The following is a 16,988-nucleotide window of genomic DNA, read 5'->3' on the forward strand; positions in this document are numbered from 1 at the left end:
TCCCACCGTCGAGCTGCCACCACCGAACCACCAAACCCACAACCCCTGAATCCCAGGCGGGGAACTGCCACAAACTTTGCAAAATCGCCAATGCGATTCGCCAAAACCCATCGCAGAGTCATTCCATGTTGCAAATTGCAAAGGCCAGCCAATGCGAGGGCTATTCGCTGCAGACCCGGGAGCAACCACACCACCATGTCGAGTAGAGCCCTCCGCCTGTCGCTCCTTTCCCTGTTCCCTCCTCTGTTCCCGGCAGGAAAATATGAACTTTGGTGCTGCCACTGCCGGGTCAGAACATAAAAAATCCGCAAAATGAGGGTTGTCTCTCGTAAAGTACTTATCGAAAACACCCCAAAGCCGACCCTCCCCTCTCTTCGACACACACATACACACACACACAAAGGAACGCACACAGGCACACTCTTGCATTATTAAAAGTGGATTGTGCGTTACGTGTATCTTGTATCTGGCAATTTCGCAGCGGCAGCGTTAGTGACAGCGGCCACATGCAAATTTTTTTGTCGTCGCTGCCCAGGGGTTGAATAGGAAGTAGGAAAAAAACCGGAAAACTTGGCCAAAGCCAAAACCAAGCTGCAATACTGGACGGGATAGAGCCAGACGCCGTAGAAGAAGGAAGCCCTACTGCCACCAACCCCCCAGACGCACCTTCTGCGAAGTTGTTGTTGTGTGGAAAGAGCTTCGACACTTCCTGCTTTTTCCTGCTCCGTTGCGGTTTGGTTTTCCTGGGCGCCAGGGTTGCCATTGCAGTGGCAGAAATAACAAGTCCTTCCCTCAGAATTCTCAACTCAAAACAACTGTAAACATCCAAATATGTATTACATTTTACCCGCAACGATCCCTTCTGTTTAACAATCCCCTAGAACCGTGGACAGGCTTTCCTTATCACACTCGGATCTGCAACTGTCACTTTTCATATGGAAAACACACCAAGATTGAGGAAAGGCCGGGGAAAACGTGATGTCTGCAAACACCCACGACAAACATTCTCTTCTCTGCTATCATATTTGGCATAAATTACACGCCGTACGCCATATCTGTCGAGCCGTGGTGGTGCCGGGGAGCTATCCCTCGGTTTCGTTTTCGGTTTTTTGTGCAGCACCGCCATAAACAAGGCGAAAGGAAAATAAGGCAACCGGGGGAAATGACAACAGATATGAAAATAGAAATACACGCACTCGTCGCGCTTCACACGCGCAAGGATCTCGAAAAGGATCCAATTACAAAGAACGTTTGAGAACTGAGAACTTTGACTTGAACAAAGCAACACACACACACACAAAAAAGAACGAAAAACTAAAAAACAAAACCAAAAAACTGTTTGAATTTGTCGCGTTTTGATGCCATTCTCTCGGTCCTGGGTCCATTGTCTGGACATGGAGAGCGTGTGTCAGTCACTCGAGTCGCTCGAGTCCCTCGAGCAGGGGCTATCGATCCTGGTTTCACTTTCGTTTGCTTCGCTTCGGTCTGAGATCCTTTTCGTCATTGAATGCTGGTCCTGCTGGACGAAACGAGGGAGGGAGATAGAGGCAGAGACAGAGGCCGACCATTGTTTTGACTTATTGACCTTTGCGGGCTAATTGGACACATTCAATGAGCTACATTAGCGAGATACATTGCATACATGGCTGGCAGGGCAGTTATGCAATCAGCCCAATCGAGCGTTTCCAGCATATGAATGCCTCGGGCAGGAAAACTCGTGATCTGGCCGTTCAACGTGCGTTAATGTTGGTGTAGGGCCGCCACATGAGGCATGCAACAAATCGACTCCAAATTTGTATGCACGACAGCGTGTGTGTGTGTATCTGCGTATCCACAAGTACGAGTATCTTGTGTTTTTACCAATTTCCCCTTGCCATCCATCGCAAAGATGGCGTCGTCGGGCACATCATGCACTTCCTCTCCGCCTCCTCCCACTCCTCCTCCACCACCCCACCTCCTCACTCTTCTACACCCAACATTAGAGCACTCTTGGCATTTTATTTTTCTTTTCGCTCCCTTCTTCTTCTTCTGCTTCTTCTCTGTTTTGTTGACATTTCCAAAAATGTTTTATCGCGCTGCCGTCGCTGCAGTTGTTGCTTTTGCGTTTGCTGTGGATGCCACGTCTGTTTCAATAATGGCTATCTGCATGTGTGTGTGTGTGTGTGTGTGTGCAGTGTGTTTTCCCGAAATTAAATGCAACATTACGTCGACTCACTGCCGCTTGCACTCAATTGCGTGGTTAATGCTAATTATTTGTTATTCCACAGCGCATTTCCAGCAACGAGGAATGGAAAAACGGTAGGAAAACGAGAGAATAGAAATAGAAAGAGAAAAACACACATTTTGGAAGACACGCACACCAGACGTGCAATTGCTGGCGATTTCCGGCTGCACAGCACCCAAGCCAAACGGCAGAGAACGAGAAGTGGTGACTGTACCACCCGATCGCAGTGGAATTTTAACGACCTTCAAGCTAAGACTAACACCGCCCAGGGACGAGTTCATGGAGATTTGCCTGCACTCGAAATATCCTCTGACATTGATGTAATGCAGCCAATCTCAGACATATAAATGCCTCTGTGTGTGTGGCACTTTGATTGTAATTAATGAGCCGCAATATTTATTTAATAGCAACGAGAAGGAACGACACTTGGTCTCCGTCTCATAGAGCACTCCAGGATCGCTCTAATGGCCTGTCACTCAACTGCAACAGAAACAGCAACAGAAACAGTCACTGCAACTGCAACTGCCACTGCAGCATCAAGACAATTGTCTTTGTTGGACCAAGCGGACAATGCAAGACAATTTCTCGGCCACTTGTCAAAATAATTTGCGCCTCGCTTGGGCCGGGATGGGTAGTCGATAGTCGGATACCTGCCGTGCAATTGTTGACTTAGTTGGACTCCCACCAGATAGTGATGAGTTGGGAAATGTGTGAGAATTTCTTGGGCAATCCGAAACAGAGGCTGTTCAAAGAGGTGGGAAGGGTGGAGATGGAGATGGAGATGGAGGTGGAGGGGGGTTACTTTTGGTTAGGTACAGCTCAAGGCGAACCCTAGTCTCGGTTGTAGTTGTAGATGCAATTAATGCGATTATGAATATACCCGCTCCCCACTCCCCGCCTTTCCTATGTACCTTCCCCCCTGATGCTGCGACAAGTGATCACGCAGTAAATTCTCCTAAAATTATCACCTGTACAGTGGATTCGGGGAATCAATGGTTCAATAACCCAACAAAAGAAAACCAGAAGAATGACGAGAAATTATGGCACACACAAAGAGCGTTAGACAGTGGATGCGGACGAGGGACGAGGGACGAAGGATGAAGGACAAACCAAAGCGAATGCACAAATTGATTGCTGCTTCTGTTGCAGGGGCGAAGTGGAGGAGGGCGATCGTCATGCGATGCATGCAACAGGATACACACACGCACACGCAAGGGACGCGCATGCGGGATGAAATCCCTGGGAAAAGTTAACTTTTTGATTCGATTGGAGAACGAAAAGAATCACACGGAAAAGTCACACGGATTGAGGGAAAAGGGAACATGTTGCAAGTCAGTTGGTGCGCAGCAGCTGAGCTGCAGCAGGTTGCCTCAGGTTGGGGCAAGATGAAAAAGGATAATAAGGCAGAACAATAGTCCGGGGCTGAATTGGCTCCGCGATTCCCTGAGATTGTGGTTCTGCCTTCTCGACGTTTACTCTACTCTACGCGTATCTTTACACATGTCACCTGAAACTCGCGGGTTCGCAGCCCAACTAGATCTCGGCTATTTCATACGTATAAGAGAAAAGCTATCAAAAGCCCGAACTTTTGGCAAAAGCTTATTTTTGCAGTGTTATCTGGAACTAGCTGTTTGCGTCTGTGGTCAAAACGAGACGTCATAGTCAGTAGAAGAATACAATTTTCACATTTAACAAAGTTGATATACGAGTGCGCTTGCCACGAGCCCTGTTGGCACATTCATCGTCAATTCGCTGAAATAGAGAGTATACGAGTGGGTTAATCAGCAGCAAAATGTTAAGTAATTTAAACAAAGGTCCAACTCAAGTCGGAGTGTGTCGTGTTCTTCCTCTCTTAGTTTCGCACAAACACAGAAAGATCTCTCTCCAGAAAGCTTTCGGCCTGTGTTCTATTCTTCTGCCGCTCTCGTTCCCACTGCTGCTCCCACTCTCTTCTCCGCATGGACAGAACTAGCCTAACCACGTGGCTGTGCTAAAGTCTGCCACTCACTTAATATTTGCTTTCAAATGAACAGAACACGGTTTCAGAGAAACTTTAGTTTTTGCGCAAAAATGGCGATTGAAGCTGTGCCAAAAATAGGCAAAATACCCGCTCTCGCACACTTCGGTAGCCTCGGCACGAACACAGGCACACCTACTCGGAAAGCTTGTATGTGAGCTTTTTGTTTTGCTCATTTTGTTGTCTTGTTTTGTTGTTTTGTTTGTGTGCAAAAAATGGCCTCTGATTGGTCGGATTGCGAATTTCGTGAAATTTCGCGAACGTCGGAGCGAATCGAAAGCTTGCACAAAAACCCGACTGCCGCTCGGCTCCGAGCGGGAGAGAGGCTCTCTCCCGAAAAAGAGAGTAAGCTTGTTTACGTCATTTGTTGTTGTTTGCGACTAGTTTTTTGCGTGTTATTTTTTTTGCCGGCATTTTGCTCTTGAATTTTTGTTTTTGCAGCATTTCAAGTTCAAGTTTAGGGAACGCTCTGCCTGGCATTGCTGTTGTTATTCCGCTAACCGTGCTTTCGCGCGCGTATCTATGTATCTATGAGTGAGGCAATGTGCGTGCGTTTGTGTGGGTTCGGTAGGGTTCTGGTTCTGGTTCTGGTTCTGGTTGTTGACGCAACTTGTGGTCGCTCTGCACCGAGAGGAGGAAGTGCTTGTGCCCTTTCTGCACACATTCCATCTTCATCTTCACTTGGCATTGGACGCACTGTCCTTCCGTGTAGTCACGTAGCTGGGTGGCCCTGGCCCATTGAATGCTCGTTTTCGTTGTAAACAACTCGAGAACCTGAACCTCCAAATACGATTCATTTACAATTTTTGCGCCAGCAACAACAGCACACACAGACAGCAATTTGCTGTAAACAAAAATTGTGTAATAATCAAGAGTTTGACCCTGAAAAGCGCTCGACAGATAAACAAAACAAGCCACCAACTGGCGGTTTTTTCTGCTTCTGCTTCTGGTTCAGCCTCGGTTTCGGTTTTGTTTTCGATTCTGTTTTTTATTTGCAAAATACTTGCGTTGACTTCACTCTAATCGTGTGGCGCATAAGGGCCGAACTGATAATTCTATGCTCTCGGAGAGCTTTTCGCTCCCCAAACCAAATTTTACCTCACCGCCCCGCCACGCCCCGCACCGCACTGTCTCTTCCCCAGGCTGGAGGTGTAGATTTGTTGATTCTTTTCCCAGTACGAAACTTTTTGTTCAATTTGTGAGTCAGCCTATGTATACGGAGGTACATATATACATATATACAAGATGTGTGTGTGTGTGTGTTTGTGTCTGTCATACATAAGTATTTACATGCACATGTACAGTCAGAGCTTTTCTACACACGCCATTTTTCGGTGCTCTCTCCAGGCGAGAATCAGCAAGAAACAGAATCAGTCGGTTAAACAGCCCAGACCCAGTCCCCAGTCCCCAGACCCAATCCCTTGGCTAAATTCTGAACTCAAGGTCAGTTCTCGTAACGCTCGCAGAACGCTGTGTTCTGCCTCAGAACTTACAACGCTGCTCTGCCTCTCTCTCTCTCTCTCTCTCTCTCTCGCTTGGACACATGTAAAACCTCGCCCTGCCTCGCCCTGCAGGGTCTCTGTCTGCGCACAGATACATCGTGCGGTCGTACATGTGTAAGCTCGGTAAAACGTTTCTGGGAAGTTGTTTTTCGCTGTTTTTTATTTTTTTGTATCTTTTCGGCATTTTGCATACTGACCGCGGAGTGCTCGCAGCGATCCTCGCGAGTTTTCCCCACCAGAAACCCAAGTGAACGGAACGGCAAGCGGAGACCACAGAAAAGACTCGCATCGTCCGGCGTAATGCCAGTGAAAATGGCGGGCCCAAGCTCAAGCCTAGTGGAAACGTGGCGGAACTATTTGCGAAACTGCGAAACGAAATATGGTTAGAACCGAAGTTCTAGCTGGATCACACAGATACAATCGTGAAACGTGTTCGAATCGAATTCGAGAGGGCATTCAACATACAAATTGCAGAGCGACACATAAAACTACAAGATACAAGGTATGTAAGATCGGTGGCGTCTCCGCCCCTCACCATGTGACCGTGGCCATATGAATTCAAATGAAAAATTCACAACGCTCGACTTGAAATTTCCCTCAAATTGCTAAAAATAAAATTCGAATTGCGTGTTTGTGTGTCTGTGTTCCTGTGTGTGATAGTGACTTTTTGGTGAAAAACATCGTGGAAAACGCACCCCATGCGCAGCTCTGAATGCTATCTGTACTTCTCGACCAGGAGTTGGGGGCGTGGCCGCAGCCGGAGCCGGAGCCAGAGCCAGGGCAGAGGCAGGGGCCTCGCAACGTTTCCATTTCCTTTCCCAAATTTCCACATGTGCATGTGCAGCAAACTGCAACTGCAACTGCACACTCGAGTGGTGTTGGCGGCACAAATGGCATGGCCGTGGATCGCTATTAATAGCAAGCGCATAAGTATCTGCAGGCTACATGGAGAGCATATGTATCTGAATGTATGTATCTGTATGTATCTCTGTGGAAAACCACAAGTGTGTGTGCACAATCATTGCAAACATATTTATATTTTAATTTCATTCGAGAACCCCGTCAAAGCTCGCCCCGCACAAGCTGCAGATACTCGTACAATTGGCCGCTTCTCCAAAGCCATGAACATGTGTACGAGTATGAGTGATTGTATCTCCATCTGCGTGCGCGAGCGAAAAGATAAACGTTGAAAATGGCCGACCAATGCAAAGTTGCAGTTGCAATCGTTTCGCTCCCCACATGCCGCATACACACACATGTATCTGTATCTTGTTGGGGGCCCCCGCTCTCGCTCTCCGCCTGTCTGCCTGTCTCTCTGTTTCTGTTTGCTTTCGCCTAATTTTTCGTGCCTTTTTTACACAATTTTCGTTGAAATGTTGCCCTTTGCTATCTATCTATGCCTGTAGTATGCCTGTGTGTTTGTGTTTGTATTTGTATCTGAGTTATGCCCCGACTCGAGTCTGTGTGCGTGGAAAAAGTGCAATGACCCATGCGTAGCGCGAATGGGCCGCTCTTTGCTACCCGCTACCCGCTCCCGCTCCCGCTCCCCTCACTCCATCCGCTCCTCTCCCCTGCCACCAACACCAACACCAACACAATGTCAGCGGCGACGCGTCGCGGCCCTACGTGCCACTTTCCATAGTTGCAGCAAAGCAAATGACGCGCGCGATAAATTTTCAACGTTTTCGTTTCTTCGCTGCTTTGCTGCTCTCTGTTTGTCTCCCCGTTTCCTCCTCATTTTCGTATTCGTATTCGTTTTTTCTTGTCTTCTTGTTGCATTTTTATTCATTTTCGTCGGCTGCAGTTTTTGTTTGTTTTCCGACTGTTGCTCCAACACACACACTACGCCGTACAGCGATACTCGGATAGAGATGCACATGTAAATATGTATCTGATGGATATTTCGCCGTTTGTGGGTGGGTGCGGGGGGGCTGAAATTGTCGAAAAGATTTGATACAGTGGAGAGAATTTTCGCATCAATTAGCACCCATGTGCGAGCGCATCTTTATGGCCAGGATGGAAGGTCCTGTGTCGCTCAGAGCCGCTCGACAGGTTGCCATTGGCCGTTGGCCGGCGGCGGCTTCTGTTTACCTTTGACCCTTGCTAATTGCTTTTGTATGGGAAATCAGGCCGAGGAGAATTTTCACGTGCCGATGCAACTTCAAAGATGCGTCAACAACTTCAAGCTACAAAAGGCGATACTTGAGGGCGAGACCAGGCCCAGGACCAGGACCAGGACCAGCAGAAGCAGAGTCTGAACAAGGACCACCGCTGACGATCTGTCAAGGGAGCAGCAGGGAGCGGGAAACGAGGCAAAGGGTTGTCTGGGAAATGCGGGAAATTACGGCCACGTCTCGCATCATCGAAGCGGTTTCCTTTTGTTTTTTACCATTTGCTTGGTTTTGCATTTTTTTTGCATGACAAATGAGGAATATCCATCGTGGCTATTAAGATCCTCAGACATTGATCGAAACAGCAACACCCCAGGCAAAGCAGCCCGGTTCCAGGAAAATCCTTTCGTTGCCATCCTACAGTTCCACTGAACTATTTTGGCAAATTTTTGTGAGAAGCAATAAAGACATAAACCTTAATTTTCCGTAATTAAACCCTTTCGCCATGAATCATAAACACGCGTGCAGCAGGTCAGAGCGGTCAGAGCGGTCAGAGCGGCACCGACCCATGTGCTGACCAAAGAACAACCGGGTCCGCCAGAACTTATCGCGAAAACTACGAGACGCCTGCGAACCGCAGTTCGTCGTGCAGTTTGCAAACACAAATACGCGATAAGAAACAATTTGAGAACAATGCAATTTTGAGGATCTCCCTCCAGCAAGCGGAATTTTCTACTGCGAATTAAAGACTGGGGCAAGGGGAGGGGAAGGGGGAAGAGTAGCACAGCACCGCACCGCAAGACAACACCTACCTGGTCAGGCAGTTCATTACGAGGACTCAGCTTCATTGAGTGACTGCAATGCGGTTGGATTACGTGCGGATTCTCCCTGCTAATCCCCCCATAATAATGATCGCCGGCTCAGAGCCCCGGTAAACATCATCATCTTGCTGGCTCATCCTTATCCACATCTTCATCTTTTAGTCAAAAAGTCAGCAAAGTCAACACTGACCGAAAGGCGGATAATAATTTGGGAAAATTCACGATGCCAAACACATGTGGACAGTGGCGTGCCGAAGGGGGTTCCTCAGGCAGCAACTGTGTGTCCATCTCTGGAGCCTTTGTTCCTTATTTTACACTTTCACTGGCACAATGATAGTGGTGGGGGGGGTGACTGGGGGAAAGGCGTTGATAAGATTAAAAGCGGAGAAAAGCCGGGGGCACGCCGAGTGCCCCAGAGCCCATAAATGCTCGTGTCCAGATTATGGAGCAGTTGGTCGCTGCAAGTTTTCATTTTTTATACCCGTGCTCGTACTTTTATGCTGCTCTATCAGCTTCGAGCGCCCCGTGGTGGGGCGGGGGAGGTGAATGCACTTGCGAACTAGTTTCGGGCGAAGATAGCGCCCAACGAATCTCGCGGCCCTGCCAAAAAATGCAGTTGAAAAATGAACAGATAGAAACGGCTCCGTGAAATGCGGTTGACCTTAATTTCCGAACATGATTAATGGGTTTTGCAACGCAGGCCCAACGTGGAGGCCCAGAGGAAGCCCAGAGGAGCGGCGGAGGAGAGGGGAACAGAGGGTCGGATGGCGAGCACCGAAAAAATTAATGACGAACAATTAAAAAAATATAAGTTAAATACATACAGGAAAGGTGGAGAGACGACTGGTACAGCTGCATCATGATGCCAGTGCATGGATGACTATAAAAAAGGACCCTCTTTCTCGCCGATCCCTGCGTGAGATGGATTGCAGGTGCTTTACAGAAATTGCAGAAAGTTTTGTGGGATTCTGCCCCTCTGCCTAAAAAGACAACCCCGTCGACCGTTATTTTGCAATTTGCATACAAAATCAAGAAATCGTAAAAGGGTTAGGGAAAAATCGTAAGGGGCAAGCCCTATGCAAATCGATCGCAGTCGACCCCGAAAATGCATTCAATTATGCATTGATTGCTGAAGGTCGTTACTTATCTTTCTGCCATTCGATTCGGAATTTGCATAACTAAGACGAAGGCGAAGAAGAGGAAAACGGAGGCCGAGAAATTATCCTTTCCTACCTACTATGCCCGATTAGCGAGAGGGGAAGAGGGAGATAGAGACTAAACGAAAAGAAGAAAATTAAAAACATAAACATACATAAAAAAAAAAGAAGAAAAATAACGACAAAGCATGAAACGCAGTCCAAAATGGCGCCGAGCTTCGAGGTAGAGTTTGCAGGGAACGGCACCGGGGCGTGGAAGGGGTACCGAATAAAAAACCAAAAGCGGAGAACAACAAAAAATTCACTCAGATACCAGTTTTCCACGCACTGACAACCTGCCGACGTCCGTCCGGCCGGCCGCTCAAGCGGTTTGGTCAGTTGGAACAGCACGAAAAATGCAGTCGCCAAAAAAGGAGGACTGCAACTCTCTCTTTCCCGCTGCCACCGATATTGGTGCCAATGACAGCAGCAGCAGCAGCAGCAGCCATATGCAACCCACACACACACACACACACAGGCCAACACACGCACAGCACTCTCACGCACTGCAAGAAACATAGAAACAGAGAAACAGACAGGCAGTCAGAGAAAGAGAGAGCGAGAGAGAGAACGAGAACGAGAGAGTGCAAGCGCAAAAAACGCACAAGACTGCAAGCAGCGAATGCGTGCGCGAGCGAGAGAGCGCGAGGGTGCGCCGAGCCGTAGGACAGTTTTCCTCTCAACGCGTCGAACAGTTTGCTTCCCCTTCTGCTATTGCCGTCCCCGTCTCCGGGTACTGCTGTCTCGCTCGGTAGGTCGGGAAATTTGGTCTTCAATGACTTGGCTGCATAGAGCGCCGTGGCAGTTTTATTCAACTTTGAACGCTCGAATCTGCAACAACGCAAAACCAACAACGCACGACCAGAGGAAAACGACAAACGTGTCGCAGTTTGTGGAAACCTAAGACTATAAGAGCTCCATCTGGGATAGGCATAAGCTGCGTCCTCAACTAGTGTCTGTGTGTGCGGTTTTCAGTGCAATTTCGATTCGGATTTACCCAACCCAACAGTCAACGATAACTAATTCCCAACACAACAAAATAAATCAATTAAAGTCGAGCAATGTGCAAAACATTCAAAACAAGGCAAAGCTAAAACCTACCAGTAAAACCCAATTGACAAACAATCAAACAAACTTGTTAAAATATCAACAAACCGCTGCAAGTGTCCAGGACTCTCTTTGGCCACTAAAAAAAAAAAGGCTTGTGCTTCGCCTGCGGCGATTTCATTATTTTGTGGTAAGCCCTGATTAGTAATCAGATATTTGATTCTATTAAATTAGTCTACTTAAACGGCTCGTCAATAGTTTTGTTTCCCATTCGTTTGGGCTTCCAAAATCGTTATTTTTTGTTGTAGTTTTGCAATTAACAATTCGTGGAACGTGTTCAAGAAATTGACACAAAAAAACTGGAAAACCCCAAACCGGTTTCCAAGTGCATTCGTTTCAATGACGTCCGTCCGTCCGTCCGACTGTTATTTTTTGATCATTTTTAATTAAATGGTTTATAAAATGGTGGCCCACTGTCAGCCAAAGCTGCGAAAGCTCACGCTCGGAGAGCTTTCGGCATTTTGGCGATCACACGACGTATGCGCGATATAGCGCCCGTATAAGAGTTTCTGTGGAGGCAAGAACGAGGCGTTAATGCGCTGCCCGATGGCTTATGACCACATCTAATGCGCTTACTCGGCCAACGTCAATCGCCAGACACGAATTCGAAACCGCTTACCTGCTCAGACAGAGACAGCGACAGGCAGCGACTTCAATCTGTTGCGCAAAACGGCAGCGAAGGATCGAGTGGAGGGGGAAGGGATCGCTGCAGGTTGCCCATTATCCTGTTGGCCAGACAATGGACAGATAACAATTGATGATCTCTTGCGCATTTTCCGCACTCCACCTCCACCTCCATCTCCATCACATCACCATCCCCGACAATAATGCGATCGTTTGTTTGCCTCCTTTGTCTGATTGTCCGCTTTTCTTCTCTGCCCTCGCCCTCTCCGTCGCCGTCCTTGTCTCCGTCTTTCCTCTCACCGCTCTCAGGGGCCTCGCCCCTTTGACATTTTCCTTGTTGTTTGATTGCCATTATCTGGCCTGGCTTCGCTTAGTTCGCAATTCCGCCGGTCGCTCGACTGGGGCCTCGCTCCTATCATACCTGTTGGTAACTGGAGACTCACTGATACACTCGTAGATGGGCCGGCACGGACGGCTCGCACGACACATGGCAAGGACGCAGGCGGGGAGGTTGCCCGATGCATGATGCATGTCCAACACATGACGCAGATGGGCCATCGGTTCGGCATATGGCGTCCACTTGAGTCTGAAATTCGACTACGCGTCGGGCCTCTCCATGGGCAAGCCAAGGGCAAGGGCATATGGCCTCCCTCGTCCTCGGAAAATGAACGAAAATTATTGCAAGTTTTTCAGTAACATTTTTCATTTCCTTGGGCGTGTGTGTGTGTGTGTGTGCGTTGGTGACTTGCCTTTCCATTTCCACTTTCCAGGCGGCGTAAAAAACGATATACATATACCTCCGTATTTACGGATATACATATATATGTATATGGAAAGTAAAACGCGCGAAAAGCAGCCGGAAAAATACGCGCACACATCTTTCGAGGGATGTTTGCATATTTTTTCCCCCATTTTTTCTACACGTTTTCGTTCACCCTCCTCTGCCTCTGGCACGGCCACTGTCTGTGCCTCCTTCATTGGCAAGGAGCGCTTTCACTTTTTATGGCGCATAAAACTTCAGGGGGTGGCGATGGGCATAAATTTTACAGGCAAGATTTTCCGCCAAAAAATAGAAAAACAGGAACGGGAACCAGAATGGGAATGGGAATGGGAACGAGAACTTTTGCAATGGTGGAGGAGAGAGTACCATGGAGAGGAGAAGGTGACCATCCCCAGTTTCGCACACCTGTATATGTACGCGTGTGTGCGTGAAGGAGCGAAATATGGAGGTAGTAAGGAGGGGGACGAGACCAGCCTGGTTTCCTGGTTACCCTGGTCTGAGAAATTCACTCGATTATTTTAGCAACCTATGCGAAATCTGAATTTTTGCCTGTTCCCATTGACGTGTGGGGAATCATTTGTGCAAACTATCGAAAGCAACAAACCGGAGCGAAAACCTTTTACTAATCTTCATGGAAACATTTTTCTCTTCCGCGGCAGGCCCAACAGTGATCCCGAAGCCTTAAACTGGCGCTCAAAGTCCGGAAGCATCTTTCCTCCTACTCGCCAACGCTGCTGAGTGCCGCGTTCACCAGCCTGAACAGCGTCTACCACAGCAGCAGCGACACCGCTCCCGACGAGGAGCCGGAGCAGCCGCCAGTCCATCACCAGGGCCATCGCCATCGGGTGAACAGCCACAGTCACAGTCACCGGGATCGCGGCCACAGCCAGAACAGCAGGGCAGAAGAGATGGGCGGGCCCACAGCGCCCGTGGCCAGCAGCGAGGGCCAGACGTACTGCCTGCGCTGGAACAACCACCAGACCAATCTGGTGCAGATCCTCCACGCACTGCACGAGGTCGGCAGCTACGTCGACTGCACCCTAGTCGTCGACGATGAGCAGTTCAAGGCACACCGCGTGGTGCTGGCGGCGAACTCGCCGTACTTCCAGCACATCCTGCAGGACGTGCCCCAGGACCAGTGCAGCATAATCCTGCCGGGCGTGAGGGGCTTCGAGATCGCGGCCTTGCTTCAGTACATGTACACGGGTGAGACCACGGTGACCAAGAGCCAGGAGCCGGAGATCCTGCGCACTGCCAAGGAGCTGCAGGTAAAGGGGCTCTACGACAATCTGATGAAGTACAATCACAAGGCGGCCAGCGCAGTGGAGGAGCGTGACCAGAGCCAGTTCCATGCCAGCATCACGCCCACCTCCAGCTCGGGATTGGGCGTTGGCTCTGGCAAGCCCCTCAACGGGTCCTCTGCCGACGGCTCCTTCGGCCAGCAGCACCACAACTCCTCCTCCGTGATCTCAACGTCCACGCACATCTCGCCCAGCGCCGCCATCTCGAGCAGCTGCTCACCACCGCCGCCGCCATTCGGAAGCTACCAGCCGCCGTACACAAACTTCCCGCCTGGATCAGGACCTATCAATCCACATCCCCACATCCCAGCCGGTGAGACTCCCCTGACGCCCACGCATGCCACTTCGCACGCCGTAGCCGGTGAGGCAGGCCAGTGGCCCCTCTCGCCCTCCGCTGCCGCTGCCGCCATGCTGAACTCCGTCTATGAGTCCGCCGCCGACATGAATCCGCTCAAGCGCAAGAAGCTCTCGGCCATCTCAAGCATGCTACTCAACAGCACCCGGGACACGCCCATTCTGCGCAACGTGCTGGCCCAGGCCAACCCAGCTGACTCCTCGCAGCCCAATCCTCTGCTGCTGAAGAGCTCCTCCACCTCCTCCCTAAACGAGAAGACTCCCACCCATCAGCACCAGCACCAGCCACCGCACCAGCACCACAGCGGAGTCGGCGTGAGCGGCGGCACCGGTAGCCACAGCTTCAACGGCTCGGACTACGGCGGCGACAAGGAGCCCCTCTCACCGCACACGGACCGTTCCTTTGATGAGGAGACTGGCGGGCCGGGCGGCAAGAAGCCGGAGTGGAAGCGTTATAAGCAGTACACCCGGGCGGACATGATGTGTGCCATTCAGGCCGTTCGGGAAGGCATGAGCGCGCTCCAGGCGAGCCGCAAGTACGGACTACCCAGCCGCACCCTCTACGACAAGGTCCGCAAGCTGAACATCACTACGGGCCGTGGCACGCATCGCACACCCAAGCGCAGCCCACCCGGGGTGGAGTCCTCCGCCGCCTTTCCCTACTCCGCAGCAGCCGCTGCCGCAGCTGCCCACAGCTACGGACATGTCCACGGGCATGGCCAGACGGATCTAGAGCGTGAGCCGAAGGAGCATGGTCAGCATAGTGGCCATGGAGGTGGCCACCACGGCATGCCACCCACGATTCCCCACTCGGCAGCCGCCCTTCTGGATCACGCCTTTCTGCAGCAGGCCCTGGAGAACCGAGGCGGGGATATGGCCGGGCGTGAAGCACTCCACGCCATGGCCCTGGCAGCGGCCGCCCACGCAGCTGCCAACCGAATGTCTAGCAGCCCCCAGGAGTCTGGCTCCAATGGACACGCAGCCAGATCTCCAAGTCCAAGGGCTCGGCACTACTCCGAGCACGAAGCCATGGAGATAGAGATGGAGAAGCACGAGCAGCGCCTGATCAAGAGGGAGCGTGACCAGGACGAGCGCGATGATGCTGACGATGAAGATGATCATGACCAGGAGCAGGATCACGATCACGATCACGACCATGTGGAAGATCTATCGCTGGCACGCAAAGAACGCCCTGAGTCGCCCTACTCTCCTCAGCCCCCACGGGCCTCCTCGCCGGTCGAGAGCGCCAGTGTGATCATGCACTCCAACAGCGCCTCCACCAACGGAAAGGACCACGAGGATTATCCCCACTCACCACCGCCCGTGGCCCTGGGCCTAGGCCTGAAGCGGGAGCTACTTGGCGGCGAGGAGTCGCAGGCTAGAACCGACTGATTGACGCTCACCATGGCCTGGCAGTACGCGGCGGACAGCTACGATTCCATATGCTAGACCTGCTGGGCCAGATGCACGACCCCAGTACACCGCCCCAAGGTGGTTACCCTTCACTCCCCTTGTGTTATTATTTTCTTTTCGGCGTACAACGTGCGACTAAACTGTTGTTTTCTCAATGGCATCGACATCGATCAGCGATCAGCGATCAGTCGATCTGCGTTGGTGAAGCTTTAAACGAGAACCCCTTATCCCAGTCGAGGCGGGTGCACACCAGCATCTGCACCTTAGGAGGAAATCAAATCAAATCCACAATCTAAAATAAAATTGTTGTCAGCATCACTTTGTGCCTAATACAGAAACGTTAGCTTAGAATAGGATATTCATAGGTTACACACACTCACACACACACACTAGGCTAGGAGACACCCCCCCCACTTTGACACTTAGGCTAGGCACTCGATGGCCATCTTAGCTTAGGAGCTAGCTAGTTGTGGTCTTTGAAGCTCAATGGCTCAATGGCTAAGGAAACATATGTAAACTATACACTTACATAAGACTGAAGGAAGAATCCGCGTATTGCATATTAGAGGCGATCAAGGGCAGAGCAAAAGAGGCTACCGATACCCCGTAGGGTAGGAACATTTGACAGAATCAGGTCAGAATGAGCTAGCGAGTTAGCAATACTTTGTACAACTTTGTTAATGCCAGTGATTTGTTTTAAAAATTATTAGCACTAGATATTTATAATAGACACATACATACATACATACATACATACATACGTACGTATAAAGCCTTATGTTTATGATTTCCGTGACGTCTATAAGAAATGAAACAGATATGAACACAACTACCTCAATAAAGCCTATTCTAGTTTTTTTTTAAAGAACGAACTTCTTTGTTACCTTATCATTATCATATTAGCGTTAAGCACTGTCCTGGGTTGAATTTTATAAGACTGACACCGACTCAAACGGCTCGAAAGTAGCACGAGAATATGCAACAAGAGCCGAGCACATTAAATACAAATTAAAATACAAATGGCAACCTATAGAGTTGAGCGTACAAATTCAGAACCATAACCTACTTATATCTAAGCCAACTTAGAATGAATGAATTAGTCCATAGGTCCAACTATGACTCTACACATAAATATAACTTAAGCTTAGGCAAAAACAAAGCAAAACACAACAAAATTAATATTTATAAGCAAATCCAACAAACATGCGCTGGGGGCAATGCAATAGGCTCTTTAATTATAAACACCTACACAGATACAATTATGTAGTCGTACGGTTGATAATGTTAATTTGTTATACGAGTAACCTCTGTACATAGAATCGTAGTCTATAAACACTCACACGCATCATACATACATGCACATCCATACAAGTTATACAAAGATCGAGATGCAGTTATTAGATCTAGTATTAAGTAAAGGAAATTGTAATGCAATTTAAAGTAGACACCGGACTTACATTATTTAATGATAAGCGATCGAATGCGAAATAAACTGACTGAATCAATCGAATATGAGACTTTAATTATCACTACCGCC

The 16,988-nt window shown here is 49.4% G+C and overlaps 1 protein-coding gene across 2 annotated transcripts; it reads left to right on the forward strand.

Moving 5' to 3' along the window:
• Window positions 1-5,531: 5,531 nt before the first annotated feature.
• rib (BTB/POZ domain-containing protein ribbon) lies at window positions 5,532-16,961 on the forward strand. Of its 2 annotated transcripts, none has more exons than XM_001361105.5 (2): window positions 5,532-6,245; window positions 13,043-16,961. In XM_001361105.5, exon 2 carries the CDS (start codon window positions 13,292-13,294, stop codon window positions 15,428-15,430), a length of 2,139 nt encoding a protein of 712 aa, XP_001361142.4. In that variant the 5' UTR covers window positions 5,532-6,245; window positions 13,043-13,291; the 3' UTR covers window positions 15,431-16,961. The 2 variants fall into 2 exon arrangements, with proteins under 2 accessions (XP_001361142.4, XP_033233735.1); XM_033377844.1 differs by lacking the exon at window positions 5,532-6,245 and adding an exon at window positions 10,624-11,108.
• The last annotated feature ends 27 nt before the right edge of the window (window positions 16,962-16,988 follow it).

Source organism: Drosophila pseudoobscura, chromosome 3, assembly GCF_009870125.1.
Source record: "Drosophila pseudoobscura strain MV-25-SWS-2005 chromosome 3, UCI_Dpse_MV25, whole genome shotgun sequence".
NCBI lineage: Eukaryota > Metazoa > Arthropoda > Insecta > Diptera > Drosophilidae > Drosophila > Drosophila pseudoobscura.